Consider the following 20,911-nt stretch of genomic DNA (forward strand, 5'->3'; position numbering starts at 1 on the left):
GTAGCTAGTGCGCTTAACAGCACACTGTGCGCAGCACCAGTGAGTACACACCCCAAGTCAGAGTTGGCATTCACGGCGAACGATAACGATTGTTGTCATTCGCACGGCACGAATCGTACAGTACATTTACATTGCAAAAAGCCTGAAACAAAGTTTTAAACCAAACTGACCTAAAACAAACCATTGCCAGTCCAAGAGTTACCTTAAAACAAGCATTGCTATCCTGCATGTGGACTGTGTGAACTTGTGGAGTTTCTATTTCTAACAACGCCAGAACCAGAAATAGTCATCGGCAGAGGGGCAGGGGAAAATGTCACTCAGAGCAGCGGAGGCAGTGTAAAAAGAGTGAGGAACACACTTTCGTCGGGCGCTCCGAAGACGCAACCACAGCCAGGGCCACAGCGCCTCCACCGATCCTGCTGGGAGGTGCTCTCCTGGAATGGAGCACGGTCAGGTGAGTGTTGACGGGTCGCGGACGGGCGCGGACAGCGAGCGAAAGTAAGATACGACTGTGGTTCTGCGTCTGCAGTTGTAATTCACAGGGCAGACACCTGCGAGCGCAATGCAAACCAAGCCGATCCTGGTAGGGCCTGCGAACAAACTCAGTCTTCGGCGCTGGCTTGGATGTCGTCGGTAATTGGGTGCACCTCAGTTGGGACCCCCCTCGCATTTCTTTGCCACAATGCAAAGCCTGGACTCCTCATGCCAAGAAGCCGACGTAAGATACTTATTTCTCCTGAAAATCCAATTCACTATTTATAATGGCCTTGTTACCTTGTAGTTTATCATAAATGACACGCTCAAAAAGCTAAAGGGTTCCAGCAGCGCAGACCATGCCTCGGGACTAGCGCATGCTGTGGTACACACTCACGGCGTGAGTGTCCACCAACCGTCATTCGTCCAGTACCAGGCGACGTCCTCCCCCTCCAGTCACCAGCTGCAGGCGCAGCAGACGCAGTCCTACCACCAGATCCACTCGACGCTTCAGCACCAGCAGCAGCAGCAGTCGTCCCCGGTTACGGTCAGCTTTCCAACAAGCAGCAAGTCATACCTGGAGAGTAGCCTGCTGCAGGCTATACCCCAGATACCCGCCCAGCCACCCATCTGCATCTTCGATGACGAAGAATCCCCCACCGAGGGGCCAGGAGGCTCACTCAGCGGCTCGCTGGCCATACTCACGGAACCCACGTCAGCCACGCCCACTGGCCTTCCGACTGCGATCGCCCCGTCGCCCTCGTCGTGCTCGTCAACAACTACGACGCTATCGAATTTTAATTCGATCACGTCGCCTTCCCCGGTGGTGCCCGACCTACTTCTTTCCACTCCGCCGGGCGTAAACTCTAGCCTAAGCAACAGTACGGTTGTTCTAGCGACGTCGACGGCTTCAGTGTCCAGTAAAAAATCGGAGAAGCGCCCTTCGTCCTCTAATTCAACCTCCAGTGGAGTGAGTCATCACTTACACCACCATCATCACCACCAGTCCCAGAACCATCATGTTCTGGCCTCGCCAACTTCGTCGCCAAACAAGCGCCAGAAGTCGAGTAGCAGCAGCAAGGACAGCTCTTCTAGTCGTAGCTCAGCTTTGCCCTCCTCCGCCTCAGCAGCTCTGGCCACCTCGTCGACGCAGTCAGTGCGCGCAGGCGCCGCCACCTCAAACATTCATTCTCTGGCGAAGACCCCGGGCTCGTCGAGCAACACCAAATTCTTTAATTTGCACGAGAAGATCCGGGACCTGTACCTACAGCTTATGAGCAATGACCTAAATAACTTCGCAGAGACAGGGGTAAGCTGTAACCGAAACCAAACCTCTGTTGCATATCATAATGTGTTTGTTTTATTTTCAATTAGTTGAAGCAGCGCACACGATCGTTTACCCTCGAGCGGCTAGTCGAACGTGAGAAGCTCAATACGATCGTGGTGAATCTTTACCCCGGCAACAAAGGATACTCACTAGCCATGCATTACGATGAGCACTTGGTGCTGAACCCTGTTACAAACGAATGGACTGCTACTCCAAGGGACGAATCCTTCTTCGAAGGCACCGGACCCGGGGCGATTGGATCCGCTGGGGGCCATCGAAATCGCGCTAAGCTGGCGGCGGTCGACGAGAGCCAGTCCAAAGTGGAACCCGCGCAAGCAAAGCATGATTTTGGTCTTGTGGAAGTCCTCCGATGGCCCTATGAAAACGATCTGCTTCTGCAGTGCATAGATCGCGAAATGCTGCCAGAGTTTTTAATGGACCTTCTCTGCGCAGAGACTGTCAGTCTGTCGGACGGAAGTGAAGGGACGCGGGTGTACGCAAAACCGAATGTTTTCTACGCAGGCTGCGTCATTGTTCAGATCCGGGATTTCCGCCAGACATTTGCCACCTCTACGAATATCTGTGATATGAAGCACATCCTGCTAAGGCCCACGAACGCCACCCTCTTCGCGGAAGTGCAGCAAATGGGCAGCCAGCTGCAGGCGGACGAAAAGCTGGCTTTGGAGAGCCAGCTGGTGTTGGCCACGGCTGAGCCGCTTTGCCTGGAGCCGGATCCTAGTATTGGGAGGCAGGCTATTAACGCTCAGCATCAGAGACAGCTGTTCAACTCGCATGAGCTGCGGCGCCGAATGAAGAAGTTCACCCAGACTGCTATTAACCGGAAACGCAAGCTGGATCAGTTCACGCACCACCACGGCTTGGAGCTGTGCGACTACTTGGCGCGTCTGCGGCAAAGGCCGCGGACAGGTAGCAGCAGCGGTGGGGGCAATGTCACCCCGGCAACGGCACCCACCAACAATCCGCTGGTGGGAGCTATGCTCTCCTCGTTCACCTCCAAGGTTCCCCGGCGACCACACGAAGGTATTCGGCCCATACTTCCGCCCAGTCTGGAGTATCCTGCGAACTTGAAGGTCCCAGAGCACGTGATCAGCGTGGAAAAATACGCCAAACCCTTTGAGCCCCTTAATGAGTTCAGCGAAGGCAGCAAGGATGGGTGCCAGCCCAGCAGTCGCCACAACTTCCAACCGCAGCTGGTCGAGGAGTACGTTTTGGAGACAGAACGGGAGGCCAGCGAAGGTCGACGGGCGCTGTACCACATAAAACTGTCTATATTCCAGCGTCCGTCCGATGCAGAGTACCTTGGCGAGCTCTATGTGGACCGGGACTTCAAAGAGGGGGAGCGAAACGGCGAATCATGTCGCTTTGCGTTGGGCACACGGGTGCATGCCAATAGGTACATTCAACAGTTCCGCGAGATCTTCACGGAGGAGGGGCGCAAGGCTGTTAAGATCACGCATTTAATACCCGGACACGTGCCAATCGTTACTCACACGGGCCTAACAAGTGAGCAGCGAATGCTCTTGCAGCAACAACAGCAGCAGCAACAGCAGCAACAACAGCAACAGCAGCAGCAACAGCAGCAGCAGCAGCAACAGCAGCAGCAACAGCTGCAGCAACAACAACAGCCACAAGCCCAGCCGCAGCTGTCCGCTACAGTGCACCACGTAGCCATGCCTCGTCAACAAACCACGCAAAAGACCCTTAACTTGGCGGACGGCAATGTTATTGGCGGTTCGCAGAACTTTCGGCCACAACAGCCACTCCACTCGAACAGCATGTTGCCACCACAGTCGCCTGCCCCTCAAGACACCATTGCAATCAGGTAATTATTCATCGAACATTGTTTGCCAAAAACTATTGGTCATTTCAAAGTGTCCGGATCATGAATCACCTTTGAGTTTTTGATATGAAAATATCTTCCGCCCAGTGCAAAAAAATTTGACTGTTCTCTATTCGATTCGGTCTTTTAAAGATTATTTCATTGAGTCTTAGTTGAAAGTGTTGAAGAAAGAAAAGTCTGTGTGAACAAAGTGTGATATTTCATAGGTACCAACAAATTTTCATTTTCCATTAAATGACAATATATTATTTTTTTCGAGCTCTTGGAGAAAAAATTCTTTTATAAGCCAAAAATATAAAGTCTTATACCCGGTACTCGTAGAGAAAAAGCGAGAGGGAATCATCTCCGATCCCTGAAATATTTTCTTGATAGCCCCACAAATGGCATCTTTGTTTAGCGGCTGTGCAGGACAGTTTTGGGACAGAACAAAAAAGTTTGTTCCTTATTCAAAAGGTTGTTATATTAATAAAAAAAATTCGGCCAAATCGGACCATTTTTACAGGAGCTATAGACTTTTTATTCTGCTTCGCTACTGGATTTTTTCAATTTTTTTGTTTCAAATCATCATATGTTTTTTTAATAATTATATATTTAATATTCAAGGTTAGTTAAATGAATAATACTTTGTAGAAAGAATAAGTGTGGGTGAAAGCACACAGTATCATATATTCGGGGAACTCATCAATAGACGTTCTTGTTTGTTATTCATTTTTCAAAATTAAAATTTTGTCGGAGCCTTTTATCTAAGTAATCTTTGAAAGACAGTAGTCATTAAGAGAGGAGATTAATTTTTCTGTTCTCTTAATAAAATGAGTCGGACCGAAGCAGATGAACAATCTAAAAAGTGTTCCGGTCAGAAAAATATCGAATGTGTAATCTCTTTATCTGTTATTTTCCCATATGATTAGCATTAAAAAAATCGGAAGATAGTTCTTTGGAATATTATTTGCTATTCACAAAACAAATGACATTGCGTCCAAAAAACCCATAAATTTCGACCCAATGTTCCAGCGTGGTGTTCACCCCAATTCATGATCCAAATAAAAAATGTAATTTAAAATAAATATAACTCTTCGTTAATCTTCAGAAAACAAACTCAGCACCAAGCGCCAAACTATACGGTGGAGGCTCCGCAGCAACAAACAACTCATATAGTGCAGCAGCAGCATCCGCAGCAGCATATACAACTGCAGCAGTTGGCGACGGGGGAGCCGGTGACCCTGAGCAATGGTTCCTTGGTTCTGGTGCAGCAGCAACAGACCCAGCAACAGTCGCAGCAGTTGGCCCAAGCCCTGCAGAACTCTGGTATAACCATTCAACCCGCCACTATACAGCAGCAGCAGGTGAAGGGCACTTCGTTGATGGGGGCCAACTCCGCATTGCGTGCCCAGCTGAACTCCAATGTGCCAATCCTGGTAAGGTTGAGATCTTCAGAGCGCCAGTCATATGTTATGCTTGTGCTTTTTTTTGTCACAGCAATCGCACCTCAAAGTTCAACAGCAGCAACTCATACAGAAGCAGCACCAGCATCAACAGCAACAGACAACTGCCACTAACAACAATAACAACACCCTGAACAACCATACGGCCATGCACCCGAATCCTGCAATCAATGCCATAGTCAACAGCATTATGAACTCTGCCAACCAATACCAGCAACAACAACAGCAGCAGCAACAGCAGCAGCATCAAGATCTTTGTAAGTATTATTGCAAGACACACACTCGAAGCTGGGAATGGCATGTTAATTAAATCGATCTCCTCCCCAGCTGGTAATATGGTGAACAGTAACTCCGTGGTGGCTGCCGGTGGCATCAGCAATAACAACGGAAGCTCTAACACTACGACCCTGAAGAACTCCAGCAACGCATCTATTCTGAACCTGCTTAACAGCGCACCTGCTGCCATGACGAGCACACCTGTGGCCAGTGGAACGTTTACAACATCCACAGGCCAGCAACAGCCACAGACGTTGACTTTGGTGCAACACCAGCAGCAGACTACGCCCGCAACCGCCGACGCTGCCACAGCCACATATCTTCAAACCACCCGAGGCACCCCCACGCTAGTTAGTGCTCAACGGAAGCAGCAGTCTAGCGAGGTGCTGCAGAACCTGCTGAACGCTAACCGCAAGATTGTCGGGGGAGGAGGTACCACGACAACTTTTCGGACGAATTCCTCTGGGAATCTAATCGCCGTCAACCTCAACCAGGCGCCTCAAGGACACCACCAGTCCTCAACTGACGGTGGTCAAACTGTTCGAGTGTCCATGTCGGCACTGGCTTCGCAGCTAGCTTCCCCTCCAGCAGTGATGACCAATCCCACTACCAGCTACACAGTGATCTCTTCAGGAAACAGCGCAGCGGCAGCTGCCGCCTGGATCCAAAGTCCCACGGGGCCGGTGCAACAGCGTATATTGAGCTCACTGAGGCGGGATAGCACAACGGCGCCACCCAACGCCATTGTGGTGGGCATGGCAGCTCCCTCGCCGGGCAGCGACTCCAACGCTTCGAACGCCAGCGGCTTTGCGGTACCCAATAATTTGGCATCCACTTCATCGAGTGGTGGGGGCGGGGCCTTGTCCGCTCTGCTTACCAACGCAGCCACCCCATCGCCCTCCGGATCTGACCACTCCCAATCGTCGCAGACGCACCAGAACCAAGCGCTGCTGGAGCGGCTCAGCAACGTTACCTCCAACGTATCAGCAGTAGCTATGCCACACATGTCCCCGCAGCAGCCGCAGGCACAGCAACAGTTCATCACCAAGACAATTGTCCACTCTCCCGCCACATCTTCTATACACTCGCCAATGTCTAGTCCGCATCCACAGCCGTCTGCTTCACCTCAGCAGCATCAGCAGCAACAACAGCAGCCACAGACCACCGCCACCCTAAACCTGCAAGGCATAAACCTCTCGCAGCTGCAGGGCGCCATTACTAACTTCGCTGGCCTACAAAATGTCCAAGTGCAGATCCCCGGTTTCAACCAACCCATTTCCCTGCAATTCTCCGGAAACAGTCTCCAGCAGCAGACTGCTGGTAACACGACATCCGGAGCAGGCTCAGTACAGGGGCAGCAGCGAAGCGTTCTGGTCTCCGTGCCAGTTTCTAGCCAGCAGCAACAACTGCCACACACCATAACGCTGCAAACGCAGTCGGGAACACACCAGCAGCAGCACCAACATCAGCATCAGCCGGTCCAGCAGCAACACGCGCCAGCAACGGGCACCATAGTTAGCTTGCCCTCGTCTGTGGCGGGCACCCAGACGGTTGTCATTACCAATAACGCAGCCGGAGGAGCTGTCACTGGCGGAGGCGGCACCGCGGGCAACACGAGCAGCGGTGCTGGCGGAGGAGGAGCCGGAAATACGACAGCCATGCTGACCCTACCCATTGGTAAGTGCATCAAGAATGAATTATTCCCCAGGCAGTGGGCATCGGTGAGGATGGGTCGGCCCTGCGAACCGCCCCGGCCGAAGAAATATACTGACTGTGGACGCGGTTACTCGTTGCTATTTATTTACACTTGTTAATATTATTTATACGTAACTCTTCCTTTGATTGAACATGCTTAATTTTGTTCTCTTCTGTTTCTGTTTCGTTTCTCGTTTACAACAAAAACATACAACACAAACCCCTTAACAACTCGTTTCGATCCCTCATGCAACTAAACCAAACCAAACCGAACCAAACCAAACCGTTATATGTGTCTTTTGTGATCTAATCCATAATGCCACCAGTTTGAGACTTGAGAGTCCACTAGCTGTAGCCACAACCATATTATTCGTACATATATCGTTCAAGTTGGCGGCATCCCCGACCTCCGACATGTTTCATTGCAACCTAAACAATCCAAAATCTCCCCGCACACCCACGTTCTGCTCTCTTTCTGCTTGCAGCTCAAATTGTCGGTGCCGGTGTACAGAAACTAAATCCCCAAACAATACGTGCCTCAAGTGTTGGTGGTGGTGTAGGTGTGGGCCAGCAACCGCTGCAGCAACAGCAGTCGGTCCAGGTCCAGGCTCAAGCTGGCGGCGGCAGCACGGCGGCCATCCAGTTGGTTGGCACCATCCAGCCCCGGGCCCGCAACGTCCAGGTGGTGGGGGCCAAACAATTGGCCACCAGTAGGCAACTCATCACTGCTCAGCGGCAAATTGGAGGTTCCACCTTGAAAATAGCCACAACTCCTGTGAATGGTGAGCTGCTCCTCCGTCTCCACATGTGCTGCTTGCATGACAACATAATCTATTGCTCTTTTTAGCCGCTAATGTGGTCACCAGCAGTGCAACCGCGCCCATTGTGATGTCTACTCAAAAGCTCCAACTGAAGACGGTCAAAGCGCCTGTGCAGCCGCAGCAGTTGCAGCAACAACACCGAATACTCAACCAGCAGAGCACCGCCACGGTTTCGTCACAGACACTGCCGAGTACGAGTTCCAGCGCGGTCCAGGTGCAGCTGCCGCAGCAGCCACAACTGCAGCACATTCAGATCGCAGGACGGGCCACTACCACGTCGGGGACCATTAGCCAGCGGACCCTGACAGCTTTGGCGGCGGCCAAGCAGCAGCAGCAGGCTGCAGTTAATCGGAGGCGCTCTACCACTGACATGACTAAGTAAAGACGACAAAGGATATAACCAATATATATATTGTGAGGACGTACAGACGAAGCGCAATCGAAAAGAAGGCTTCACGTTGTGGTTTTGCTGATATTATAGTTTATGGCTACTTCCTAAGTGTCATGCTGTCGTAAATAGTATATACCCGTATACCTAAACTTGTTTTGATGTGTATTCGTAAGTGTAATGGCACGGGCAACCAAGCTAGGATCTGGAGTTGGCCTAGATGCAAACCTGCCGACTGCGCTCTAGACAAAAACGAACTAGGTGTAGAACTCTTAAAATATTTATTTAGTTGTATATACACACAAAAATATATATATAATTATATATATCATAGCCATTCAAACTACATAAAATTATACCTAACAACTTGGCTCCCAACTCCGATTCGTTAATCCCTAAGACTAGTTCGATAAGTGTGCTAATTTTAAGCTGTACTGAAGGAGAGTCACGGAAAACAAAAACAAAGCAATAAGATGATGAAAACAAATTATATTTAAATTAATTCGGAGTATGATTACGTTTAGAAAATTTGAACCGTTATAAGGGTTGATTTTAGTAATTAAAATTATGCATATTGTACTATTTATATTATTATTGCTAAATATTTAATCGATTGCTTAGCTTAAGTTCACAAACGAAAGCAACATTTTAGTTTTTAATGTACAATCGTAGCCTCAACCAATTTAGTACTTCCAATTGCAAAAACATTAAAACGAAAAGCAAAAGAAAGAATACAAAAGTCAGCATCTATTTAATCAATTTATTTGTAATAGCGCAATGTACAATAAAAGTAGAGTCAAGAGCAGGCGAAGTTGCGGAGGCGTTGACAGAAAGGGCTGAGAAATGTGTACAAAATAACGCTTTGACTAAACGATTTGTTTTTATACTACGCCAGTTTTTTTAAATGAAATTATTTAAGAAACGAGTTTTATTATGTTACATCTTGCTGTAACTGTTTAGCATGGATTTGTTCTTCGTAAAGCAAAAATAAAAAGAAACGCAAAGTAACCTCACCAATACCCGTATCCCTACCGTTCACTGCTGATTCAGGCATAATTTACTCAATGTTAATATTAAATAATTGTGATTTAAGGAGAATAAACGAATAGAAACATGGTACTACATCGGAATGAATGAATGAATGAAAGCTTCAGGAAGTTGGACTAGTTGTGGCATTACCTTACCCAAGCGAAGGATCGGGGTACGAAGCTATATGCAAGACGAATATGTACGTGTGGTCTGATCAAATGGTTATTAAAACTTAATTCGAAAATTATTAACGTAATGCGGAGCAATCTAAGCAGCAGTGTAAGCTATTTATATCTGTAACAAAAAAAACTATTAATATATATGTGTAATTTCAATTCAATAATTGCTTATCAAAATACCTGACTGTAGAAACTTTCATTAAACTGATTGCAAGTGAACTCTTGAAACATTAAAGAAAACATTTAAGGAAAAGAATAATAATTAAGCGCCGACAAAGTCACAGCAAAAGCTCCGTTAATCAATAAAGTGTGAAAAGAATAAGATCAAAAAGTTTCGTCCTTAAACGATGGTCCGGGGGAGAAATACTACCAAATAAAAACCACATTTGTTTATTTAATTTGTCTAGAAACAGCTTATAGGCGACTTATCACTCCTGCCTCAGAAGTAGATTAGGATAGAAGCGAAGACCCTCCACGGATTCGTCTCGACACACTTTTCCCAGGCGTTCGGCTACCAATAGGCGCTCCTTTGCCAGCAGAAGAGAAATGCCAAGCTGCTTCGCCAACTCCTCGACTGCCATAGATTCTGCTGATTCAACTTTTTCCAGAGTGTCCAGAGCGACCACGTCATCGTCGTGCGATTCCAGCTGAAGGACTCGTGCACCACTGGGAAAGCTTCGTAGGCGAATTGGACCACTGAGGAGCTCGCATGCGTGTAGAAGGTCCTCAGGTGAAAGCAGTTCCAGTCCCCTGGCACGATTTACGCGGCAGTAGACATCTGCCAAGGACATCATACCCCCGTGTTCCTGAGAAACAAGCTTCGAATAAGTCTAACAGTAAGGCTAAATATAATTTACTCATACCTCAATGGGATCCAGCAGCATCTCGCAAATCTGTTGCCCCAAGCTGTTAAAATATGCAGTGTTGCTGGTAAAGTTATCTCTCGTTACAGGACCATCGATTCCCAAGCTCATAAGATAAGATTTGAACTGTACCGTCTCGTCGTCCGATATTTCACCTTTCTGCTCTCGAATTTTGCTGCTGATGGTTTTAGACAAACCTACCATGTCCTTGGCCATGGCCATCAGAACACTAAGATCCTGGAAGGCCAATGCAATGTTTTCATCCGTTTCTTTGGCCTTTGCCTCTAAATTCCGCTCAATGCCTCCGATTCCAGTTCGCTTTTGAATACGAGCCAGCCTATCATTGCTCGAGCTGGAGCCCAAACTGCTGGAAGCAGGTTTGTTTATTATGGTGTCGCTTACCAGGGCGATCTCCCAAACGCGGGCATTGAGCGTCTCCTTGAGGGCACTGTGGAATTCAATGCTCAAGCCGTTTTTTCCCGATAGCTTTATGTGCGTGGCCCGGCTGTAGTCTAGTGGACCTGGTCCCTTGTCTGGCGCCGGTGGCCGGAGGTGCATAATAATGCGAGTCTTGCGGCCAAAAAAGTTTGAGGCAGTGGTTTCCTCGCTTAAGGATATCACATAGCTTAGTGGTAAGCAAAGAGCTACAGCGGCTCTTGCTATTTCTCCTGGACGGCCCCAAAAAAGTCGGTGCGTTGTGAGTACGACCTCGCCCTCCTCAAACTCCGTCTGGAAGATGGTCTCAATAGGATTTGTCCCGATTCAATGAACAAATAAACGTACCTTTTGGTCACCATCGTATATTTTCACCTTGTTGTCGCGGCTAACAAAGGATTCGTCAGAATTTAGGCGGGCCTCCACATAGGCAAACCGATTCATCTCCCTTATTAATTTCTGTTATTATTAATATGAGGTTTTGTTTTGGTAAAATCTAGTAGAGATGGTCAATCTTGTACCGATATTGCTTATGTTTTGTCAGACCAAAGTTTTGATTATTCCCCACTGATGGCGCTGTTGTGTACTTTTAATGCGTTTATCGGCGTTTTTATCGAATTTTTCCCACCTCTAACCTTTTGTTTCGGATTTAACAATTATTTTCGGAATTAATTTAAAACAACGAGAAATACGAGCAAAATGACGTTCCTTTTCTAATCAGTTCACTTAGCGATGTTCTGTAGCTTCTCGCCTCGCACCTAGCATTAGCAAAGGCACCGACTCATGGCTGCAGTGTCGGAGGGCAGCAAAATGCTCGAGGCAGCTTTGCAGCGAATGGATGGTCTCATTTCGAGCACAGCAACCCAGGCGGGGCCAGATACGGGGGCGGGAGCTTCGCTGACGCTGAACGAGCGCAACCTTATTTCGGCCACCAATGTCTTGTCCACGGCCAAGACTTTGGCGCTCGCCCTGCAACAGGTGAGTCACAGAAAGAGATAAGGCTGGTCTCACATGATTGTGTCTTGTGTTTAGGTGGGTCTGGCTGCCCCGGCCCCTGATCCTGTAACTGCGGCGATCATAAGCGACTGGCTGGAAACACACATTCCTCGCCAGGACTCGGACGAGCGTATGCGACGTTTGCAACGGGACAAGGAGGGGCTGGCTTTGCAGTACCAAATGCTAGCGGAGCGTGTATCTGAGCAAGCAGATAGGATAATTGAACTGGAGGGCCTGATCACGGAAAAGTCTCAGCAACTATGCACTAAGGAAGAGCAACTGCAAAGACAGATGATTTCACGGTCTGCTCTGGAAACGCAGAAGCTGGAATTGATGAGTGCTTTGAGTGAGTTGAAGCTGCACCGCACCGCTCTGGAACAGGCCACTGATACCGGCGGAACCGCTGGCGGCATTTCCTATGGAAGCTTAAGCAATATTAATCAAAAGGCTTACGTGGGATCCCCGAAGACGCCACCCTCTATGCTGCGACATCAAATCAAACCGCAGTTCCACAGCTTGCCACGGTCCCACGGCAAATTGGCCAATAATAATAACAACAACCGTGCCTTAGACGTTAATGCGAACAGCAGCGGTAAACAAAGGAACGTGGTGTTTGCTTCCAACGAACAAATATTGATAGAAGATAATGTTCCTCAAGTGGACGATGCCATGACTTCCAGTTTCCTTTCGCAGTTCACGCCGTCACCGAAGCTCCGGGAGCGTTCTGCTCGGGGTTTACGTAGTATTCTTGGCAAGTTGCGACGTAGCAACAGCAGCAACTGTGAGCTCACCGCTTTGGAGCAAGCTGAACCCGAGTTCCGTCGCGGAGGTTCAAGAGCCACGGCAGGCGGGCGCATCGAGTGGAGCGCCCAGACCCCATTGTTCGGGGAAAACGAAAAGCATTGGACTACCTGGGGGGTTCAGGACGTGTGCAACTGGCTTGTTAACATGGGATTAGGGTGCTATGAGGACAATTATCGGTACGTTCGGAGTCTTTAAGAATTATTTTTTCTAATCCAGGAATCTATTTGCAGGAAATGGATAAAGGGTAACCCTTCTGAATCGATTTTTACCGCGTCACCCGTTGACATTGAGAGGGAGCTGAATCTTAAGCTTGCTCTTCATCGTAAAAAGATTATTTTGGCCATCGACGATATTACTGGAAAGGAATTTGACGAGCTGACTCTAAAGGCGGCTAACTTGGATGTGTCCTGGGTGCTGCGCTGGCTGGACGATATTGGACTTCCTCAGTATAAGGATTATTTTATGCAAGCCAAGGTGGACGGGCGTATGCTACACCGCCTGACGTTGGAGGATCTGGCCCAGTTGCATGTCAGCTCCTGCCTACACATAGCGTCACTACGGGCCGGTATCTTGTGCATGCGCCGTATGTCATGGAACCCGGAAGGACTCATTAGGCGCTCTATTAAAGTGAGCAGTGAAGACGAGGATCCAGGCAGTCCACAAAAGGACAGAGTGGATTTGTGGACGGCTCACCGCATTATGGGTTGGCTGCAAACCATAGACTTGTCTGAATACACGCCAAATCTTCGTGGTGCCGGAGTTCACGGGGCCCTGATGCTTTACGAGCCACGCTTCAATGCTGAGTTGTTAGCCGACCTGCTTTCAATACCACCGAGCAAATCGTTGCTGCGCCGCCATTTGGCCATGCACTTTAAGGAACTTGTTGGTCGCCCCGTGATCTTTAGCAAGCGCGATGCTGAATCTGCACCCGGCTACCAGCCATTAAGCATCACTGCCAAGCTTAAGCCAGTGAAACGCACACAGTTCTCGCTAAAGCGGCGCAAAAGCTCGAAAAGTCAAAGCGATGTTGACTGGACAGAGTATGTGTGCCCCATGAACGCCAAAGTGCCGGAGCCTCCTGAGTGTGAGCCGGATAAGGACCACGATATTTCAGTGAGCATACACTCACGTTAATTTTTTAAAGTAAGCTGCAATTATATTTATTTTATAAACAGTGCAACGACCATGGATCCCCATACAAATGCACTGCCTACTGAGACACCAAATCTAAGAAATCAGGCGACAATATTAGGAAGGCTATACTTGTTCAGCACCGGAATGGGCAGCACCATTTAAAAATCTTTATTTCTTCTGTTACTAACACTAAGCTAATCTGGATCCAGAAGAGGATGACATCGGAATTAGGATAATATTGATAACGATAAGTATTCGCCGTGGCATTGGAGCGACCTTAAGTGCGAGACTAATTTAATAGACTTACAAAATTTACATATTACCCATTTTGGAGTTTATTTTTTGTACTAACACGTGTATTGACAGATTTGTAAAAAATATTAAAAAAATATGTGTTTTGAAAAGGAAAAATCTTTTTTTCAGATTTTAAAGTTTTTTATGAAGTTCAGGGAATTAATGTTCTAAGGACATTGAAATAAACATAAATATTATTCAATGGTTAAGCAGCGCCTTGAAATAAGTTTATTAATGTAACATTTGTGTTTAAATATCCTCTAATTTTTTCCTCTATTTCGTTATATTTGTGGATGGTAAAAGTCAAATTATCAGTTAGTTTCAGAAAGCCACCCTGAAAATTTAAAATTTATTAACTTACATATTGTTTGTACAACTAAATTTAACTTTTGTAGGTTTTATAACTGCTTTTATTTGTTAAAAATAACTCTACACTAAGCACTAGATAAACGGATGAGCGACTAGGAAGATCGTAGATGGCGATGAGGGGCAGACCGCATGGACGGAATTGGCATGGGTTGCAAAACTTCGCAATCCGCTTGGGCAACCATTCGGTGGCGGTACGGTAATCGTGGGTCTTAAACTAAATCTTTGGCAGTGCTTTGTGTGGCTGGGCAAGGAGAGGTGCCATATATGGTTCGGTTGGGCTGAGTCTCCTGGCTCACTGAGGCTTGCCCTTGATCTCCGTCCGAACTCCGCTTTGGTGCTTGGCCAGATCGCTCTCGGGTATGTGGTCCTTCCAGTTGCGAAACAGGTAACGCGTGAATTTTTTCAATTGTCGAAACTTGCAATAGGTGGCTCCTTCAGCGGATTGCAACTGCTGGGTCTGTATGAGGAATCCCTTTTCTTTGAACGTCTTTTCCAGCTTCTCGCGCTGCTTTGTCCTGCGCGATGACCTCCGCTTTTGTTCGCTTTCACCAGACGTCTTTGTGGTTGTCATCACACTAGGCATTGGACTTTGGGAACTAGAGCACTGCGAGGCCGGACTGTGGGGCTGCATTGCGTGCTCCAAGCCATTGCTGGGGGGTAGGAGGAGGGACGACGTGGGCGACTCTGGCGGCATGTGCAGCAACTCTAGGCTTAGATCCGTAGAGGGCGGCTGCACGTCAACGTACAGCTTATCAAGTCCCTGATGCTGATGCTGCAACTGTTGCTGCTGCTGTTCCCGGGAAATGAATTCGTAGCCGCGCATTGTCTTGTCACCAGTGCCGTTGTAGTACCTGTAATTGCCCTCTGCATCCACTGAGAGCATCTTTTTCTCCTGCAGCGTCGGTTTGGCACCTCCTGTGAACTTGAACTTGCAGATGCTGACTTCGGTGGACGGACTCGAAGAGCTTTCGGTGGGCATGGGCGGGATGAAAATCGCTGAACGCTTGCGCTTTCGCAACCCGAGCGCTGATGTATCGTTGGAAAAGAAACCACTTGGTATGGGGATCTTCAGAGACAGCTGGTTGTCCTTCTCGATGGTCTCAACAGGCACAGGCAATCCGCCCAGGCTGCAAGACTCGACCAGTTGCTGGTAGTAGAGTCCCACTGGTTGCAGCAGTAACTTGGCGGCTGTCAGTGGTTGCTCCTTGCTGAGAGCCAGATCCAAGGACAATGGCCCGGATGGACTATGTGGCGTGGTCCTATGGGAGCAGCTTCCGCATTCGGTGGCCTTCTCGCTATCCTCACTTGATATGGAGTAGCGCTCCTCGCTTTGATCACGCAGGCAGAGGTTAAGCGGTTCCTCTGCTGGCAACACGGTCGAGACGGCTGTGGTGGCATTAGAACCGGCTACCGATGACGGATGGGCACTTCTGACGGAGGTTGCTGATGGAACAATGGTTCCGTAGTTCTTGTAAATCAGGTGACAAATATCCGCTTTTTTGGGTTTACGTCCGCGGCGCGGCTTGTAGTTGTCCAATGTGATCTCTCCCATGTACGGCAGGTCGGTGAATTTCAGGGAGCTGCGTTTTGACGTTGCAGCAACTTCGGGGCTGGGAACGCGCAGAGGCACTGTTGGCAAGGACGGTAGCACGCGTTCCGGTGTCATCGTTATTCCTGTGGCCTGTGATGATTTGGATCCGGGAGGTACCGAATCTCGCGAGGCGTGCAGTTGCTTTTGCTGTTGGCATTCGGTGCCGCGTTGGATCTCGGCGATCTTTCGGAGCCAGCTGCGTACGTTTTCGTGGCTCTGGCTAGGTGGTGGCGGATGATTGGGTTGCGGGGGTCGGATGGAATTCCTACCCTGGGTGGCCTCGTAGTGGGCTGCATATTCGGCAGGCAAAGCCTGGTGGTGGAATCGCAGCTTCATGGCCCCTGCCACGGAGTTGCGTTTCCGGGAACGAGTCGACGTTTGGGTTTGTCCCGCTTTGGACATCTTCTGAGCGGCCGAAACCTCCTCGTGGGCCGGTTGCAGTGGCTTCTTCGCTTTGCGACTACTCATCAACAGGTTGGCCTTCAGCTGCTGCTTTGTAAGGGGGCTACACGTGCCGTTGTGCGGCTGCTCGTGTCCAACAGATTTGCGAGCCAATAAGGTCCGGAAGGGATGGTCGTCATCGTGGGCATCCGTGGCGGCTCCGTGGGAGATAAGCGGATCATCGGAGCCTTGCAAGAGCAGGCGGGTCGTGTTCAGATCCAGCCGTAGACCAGAATGCTCTGGGGTGGGCAGCCAGCCCTCCAGGTCACGATCGTGCTCCAGTTTGATGTTGGGCAGCATCTGCTCCAGGTTCATCACGGGGGCCACCGGTGCGAACTCTCCCTTGCTGCTGCTCCCATTCAAGTCGCCGACAGTCGTTAGTTCTTGCATGCTAGTCCTGCCTGCAAAAAATCGGAAAATGCAGTGACTTGTAGACTAATCCGAAAAGTAAATATGCTTGGAAATCAGGTCGTAATAAAAAATATAAACTATATGTACAAATAATATGTATGCGATATGGGAGACACACGTTTTTCCCTCTGCAGATGTTTATGTTGTTGTTTTGCTGATCGTGCTCACCGGCGGACGAAGATCCGGCGGTGGCGGTGATCGAGCCGAAGGTGGAGGTGGAGGTGGAGGGGCCATCAGGCGTGAGCAGGCGTACTCACTCTCTCGATTGGTGTTCAGCACGGGAATTCTATTTAAATGTCTAATAGGGACTGGCAAGTGGTGCTCTCTCCGAGGCGAAAACACACACACGCACGGAAAGTCTCGCACCGAAACAGAAATGTTGTTTTTGTGCATGAAATTCGATTCCTTGGGCGAAAAGCATGCCCATAAATGGCTTAAACGCTCGTCCGGAAAGGCTGCACGCGGAACTCGGCCCCGCTGAGATGACCGAAATGGGGACTTGACTTTACCTCAATGCGTTGGATTTTGTACGAAATGGTGTCCAAAAACTACTGACTAATAGTGTTCCGGTTTGGATTCAGTCTTTGTGCAGGCTGTTTGGTGGTGTCCTGGGATTGGGTCGGCAGTGGCAGTACTCCCGATGTCAGTTCAAGCTCCCACTCTCAGTCGGTTCAGCAGCATAGCCACTGGGCGCGTGTACATCGTGTTGACATCCAAAACGCAACTAGCTGCGGGAAAGCTGAGTCGAGGAAAGCATCGCTTCTGTGGAATATGCTCCTTAGATGGCCAGCAGTGGAGAGCACGCCCCACACACAATAGAGGTTTTCGCGCACGAAGAGCGACCCAGAAGAAAATCAAATGAAAATCAAATTCCTTCGTTCGGTGGCAGAGATGCGTTGTCGCTGCTGCTCGACACCGACGTCGTTGTCTGTATTTAACGCCAAAGACGAAGCTATTTCGTGTGTGTTCATTTTTAGAAAAATCCAACTTGTTGCCGGCTATAGACTCCCTCCCGACCAAAAACACCCAATCCACAATCCGTCCGCGCAAAGGCACCGAAAAGCGGAATACGGAATACGTCAGCCAAAAAGAACAAATTCGAAATCTGTTTTGGCTGTTTTTCATTCATGAGCTTTTTCGAGAGCCCAGCCCTCTCGGCGTTGCGACGAGTATTTGTGGCACAAACAAATGTGAGTGCGGTTTTCAGGGGCTACAAGTGGGTCCGGCCCGAACAGACAGATCCGAGTGGATTCGAAGGTATCTCCCGCTCAATCACGGTTTCTCACACGTACATACACCTCTAAGCTAGCTATGGCGCGACACTCTCCCGCCGATTATACGTGCATATGTGATCACGCGAATGGCTTTATTTATAGCAGCTTGCCACTTCGGGTTAGGGCCACCAGGAATCGGTGGCGCTTCTTGCGGCGGATTGTGTGTTTTGGATAAGAAGGAGCGGGCACCCCTCCCAAAATAGACTGCTAATCGGGGCTGTGTTCTATTTCGGCCCACGCACATCCGAATATGGGTCACCTACGACCTGGAGCGGCGACAATGGTGTCTCCCCGAATCACTTTCGCTGCTGCGGGTAACATTTCAAAGACTGTGCAACTAACCCTTACTGATTGGTCTAGGCTACCCGTTTTCAGCTGGATAAACGATAATTGCCGTCGATCGCCGCTCGACTGCTTGGCATCGCGTGCAAGTTCCAACTTCGCAGAACTCGACGTGCAGCGATGACGCTAGGCCTCTGGCAGCGGGTAGTGGGTGGGCGAGTTTTGCGCGACCTGCAGACTCTTTGCATTCTACGAGCAGACGGCGGTTAGACAGCGGTCAGGCGGTACGCGGTAAGCTGTGAGCTGTGAGCGGCAAGTGGCAAGCTAGAACCGGAGCTTACATCACCGGCCTGGGGTGTCCAACCTACGGCTCTGGCCGCTCTCGGATAAATTGCACATCTACTCGGCGGCAGCGTCTGTGCGACTGCTGCTGCTTTTTGCGATCAAGCTCATTGAACGGCATTCGGCAGTCGTCAGTCGGCAGCAATTCTAGCCAATACCTGCTTGCTGGAACGTACATATTTGTATTTATGGCCATAACTGCCACTTCGACGCCCACGCGTGGTTGGCTGGCTCGAAGAGAACAGCTCACACAAACGAGATGGTCATGAATTCTGAGTGTGTTCTGGCCTTGCCGCAAGTTCACAGGTTTCCAATGAAGACTCAAGCCTCGGCCCTTTTGGTTCAAGAGGAAAAGCTTTTGGAGCCTGGTGGCCACCTGACCTAATCTCCTTATCAAAAAAAAAAGGTTGGGAGACCTGGAAGGGGGAAAAAATATTCAAATAAAACGATCTGAGGGTTTGATATTTTTATGGTAAAAGTTTATTATTTGCAACTTTATTTTTTAGTTTCTCCTTTGTATTTTGTTTTCATGTTTAAATGTCTATAAAGTATATATAATATATATTTCTGTTTTTGTGGGTTGTTTTTTTTTAGTTTTTAAATTTTTAATAATTTTTTTTCTGCCTTGTTCGCACTGTTTTGTTTAACTTGCCAGTTTTTCTTGGTTTATATACCTATTACACTTTTGCATAAGTTTTGTGTATAATAATTATTTATCAATAATAATATAATTGTTGTATTTATAACTTGGTTTATACTCTCCTCTGTCTCAATATTCAATTTCCGCTCATCGCCTACCTTCTCCCCATCCCTATATATGTATTTCATATGCTTATGTTACGCATTAGCGACGCCCAGTTTGGCAAATGAAACAAAATTTACAATGTCTGGTCTTTTTTGAAACAGACCGTAAGTATAGTAATGTTGGGGATCTCTGATATTTGTGGTACCATAGCATGGCCTAGTGTGTCTCATGACCTTATTGTTAGTTATTCGCCCCCTGGTTGGCTTTCCTATCCGATGTATTAGCTACACCTCCTTGCTGTGTCAAGTGTTCCGGAAACACGGTGATCTTCAGAAACAATTTTTCAAAAAGTTCATCTGAGTGGGACTTCGTTACTATTTCTGTGGGTGTGTATAAGGTGGTGGCATCGGTCTCCTTGCATCGATCCTAAGTTTCTTTATGTAATTCATACTCATCTATTATTATTCTGGGTTTAGTTATATTGTATCCTGCAGTAGGTCGCATAAATAATGTTAAAATATATTTTATGGCAATAATGCATTAAGTATTAAAAGTATTTATAAGTTTGTCCATAATTAATTAATAGTTTCTGATTTGATAGCATTTACTTCTGTTGTGGGCTTCTAGCAGCTTACCACGAGGTGGGCAGCACGGAAAGAGCCGATTGAGAATATATTTGTAAGTTTTTCGGTGTTTACTTTCATCCTTTTGTTTTGTTTTCATGAACGAATGCACATTTTTACACACTTCGCCATTTTGTTTTTCATTATTCATAAATTGTATTTCATGTACATATATGTATAGTATATAGTATATTTATATATATGTATGTATATATTTATATAAAGACTTTGTTTTGCTATTTTAAAGTTTCTCTTTAATTGTTTTTCACGTCTGCATCTGCATCTGCATCTGCGTCTCCTCGGTCCGGCTCAACTATTCTGACTATTTTATGTTTCTCGACTTATTAGGCAATTTATATGTGTAAATATAAATCTTGTATTTATATATCAATAGTTTTGTATGTTATGCTTATCTGTGTGCATGTTTCATCCCCTAGATTCTCCCCATTTGCGATGGATCAAAAAAATGCAGTGTCAAGTGTAAGGTTTTTAGTGTGCGAATTCAAATTAAGGATAGGGGCATAATCTGAATAGTCGGTTCCGGGTCAACAGGATTACGGATAATTTACCTTTAGTTGTGTTTGATTCTGTTTTGATTTTGAAACCATTTTACATTTAATATTTAATTTATGTGTTATTTACTTGATTTTATTTCGCTTGGCTTTATTTTCGATCTCGAGTTTCTTGAAGTGTAAAAACATGTAACCACTATTTTCGTGGGCTTGTGTTTGCTTTCTGAAATTTCATTTTTATTAAATGTCTTCGGTTTTGTCTCTGCTTCCTGTTTCTTACATTTGTGCTACAATTATTAAGTG

The 20,911-nt window shown here is 47.7% G+C and overlaps 4 protein-coding genes across 7 annotated transcripts; 2 read left to right on the forward strand and 2 right to left on the reverse strand.

The window, feature by feature from the left end:
• Window positions 1-64: 64 nt before the first annotated feature.
• Window positions 65-9,043, forward strand: LOC6506112. Of its 2 annotated transcripts, XM_001958491.3 has the most exons (9): window positions 66-454; window positions 530-718; window positions 782-1,783; window positions 1,849-3,644; window positions 4,750-5,077; window positions 5,139-5,361; window positions 5,432-7,057; window positions 7,561-7,857; window positions 7,923-9,043. In XM_001958491.3, exons 2-9 carry the CDS (start codon window positions 683-685, stop codon window positions 8,276-8,278), a joined length of 5,664 nt encoding a protein of 1,887 aa, XP_001958527.1. In that variant the 5' UTR covers window positions 66-454; window positions 530-682; the 3' UTR covers window positions 8,279-9,043. The 2 variants fall into 2 exon arrangements, with proteins under 2 accessions (XP_014764632.1, XP_001958527.1); XM_014909146.3 differs by lacking the exon at window positions 7,923-9,043 and having other exon boundaries at window positions 65-454; window positions 7,402-7,660.
• An 823-nt stretch (window positions 9,044-9,866) lies between these two features.
• On the reverse strand, window positions 9,867-11,342 carry LOC6493834 (vacuolar protein-sorting-associated protein 36). The gene is made up of 3 exons (XM_001958490.4): window positions 11,139-11,342; window positions 10,356-11,084; window positions 9,867-10,298 (listed from the first exon to the last, which is right to left on the reverse strand). Exons 1-3 carry the CDS (start codon window positions 11,232-11,234, stop codon window positions 9,921-9,923), a joined length of 1,203 nt encoding a protein of 400 aa, XP_001958526.1. The 5' UTR covers window positions 11,235-11,342; the 3' UTR covers window positions 9,867-9,920.
• A 64-nt stretch (window positions 11,343-11,406) lies between these two features.
• Window positions 11,407-14,128, forward strand: LOC6506113 (liprin-beta-2). The gene is made up of 4 exons (XM_001958489.4): window positions 11,407-11,768; window positions 11,823-12,766; window positions 12,821-13,703; window positions 13,766-14,128. Exons 1-4 carry the CDS (start codon window positions 11,574-11,576, stop codon window positions 13,805-13,807), a joined length of 2,064 nt encoding a protein of 687 aa, XP_001958525.1. The 5' UTR covers window positions 11,407-11,573; the 3' UTR covers window positions 13,808-14,128.
• Window positions 14,129-14,163: 35 nt separating this feature from the next.
• LOC6493832 lies at window positions 14,164-18,821 on the reverse strand. 3 transcript variants are annotated; one of them, XM_014909082.3, is made up of 2 exons: window positions 18,447-18,821; window positions 14,164-16,820 (listed from the first exon to the last, which is right to left on the reverse strand). In XM_014909082.3, the coding sequence occupies exon 2, from the start codon at window positions 16,807-16,809 to the stop codon at window positions 14,680-14,682; it is 2,130 nt and encodes a 709-aa protein (XP_014764568.1). In that variant the 5' UTR covers window positions 16,810-16,820; window positions 18,447-18,821; the 3' UTR covers window positions 14,164-14,679. The 3 variants fall into 3 exon arrangements, with proteins under 3 accessions (XP_014764568.1, XP_032310627.1, XP_001958524.1); XM_032454736.2 differs by lacking the exon at window positions 18,447-18,821 and adding an exon at window positions 16,949-17,332; XM_001958488.4 differs by lacking the exon at window positions 18,447-18,821 and adding an exon at window positions 17,340-18,360 and having other exon boundaries at window positions 14,165-16,820.
• Between the last annotated feature and the right edge of the window lie 2,090 nt (window positions 18,822-20,911).

The sequence above is a fragment of the Drosophila ananassae genome, chromosome 2R, assembly GCF_017639315.1.
Source record: "Drosophila ananassae strain 14024-0371.13 chromosome 2R, ASM1763931v2, whole genome shotgun sequence".
NCBI lineage: Eukaryota > Metazoa > Arthropoda > Insecta > Diptera > Drosophilidae > Drosophila > Drosophila ananassae.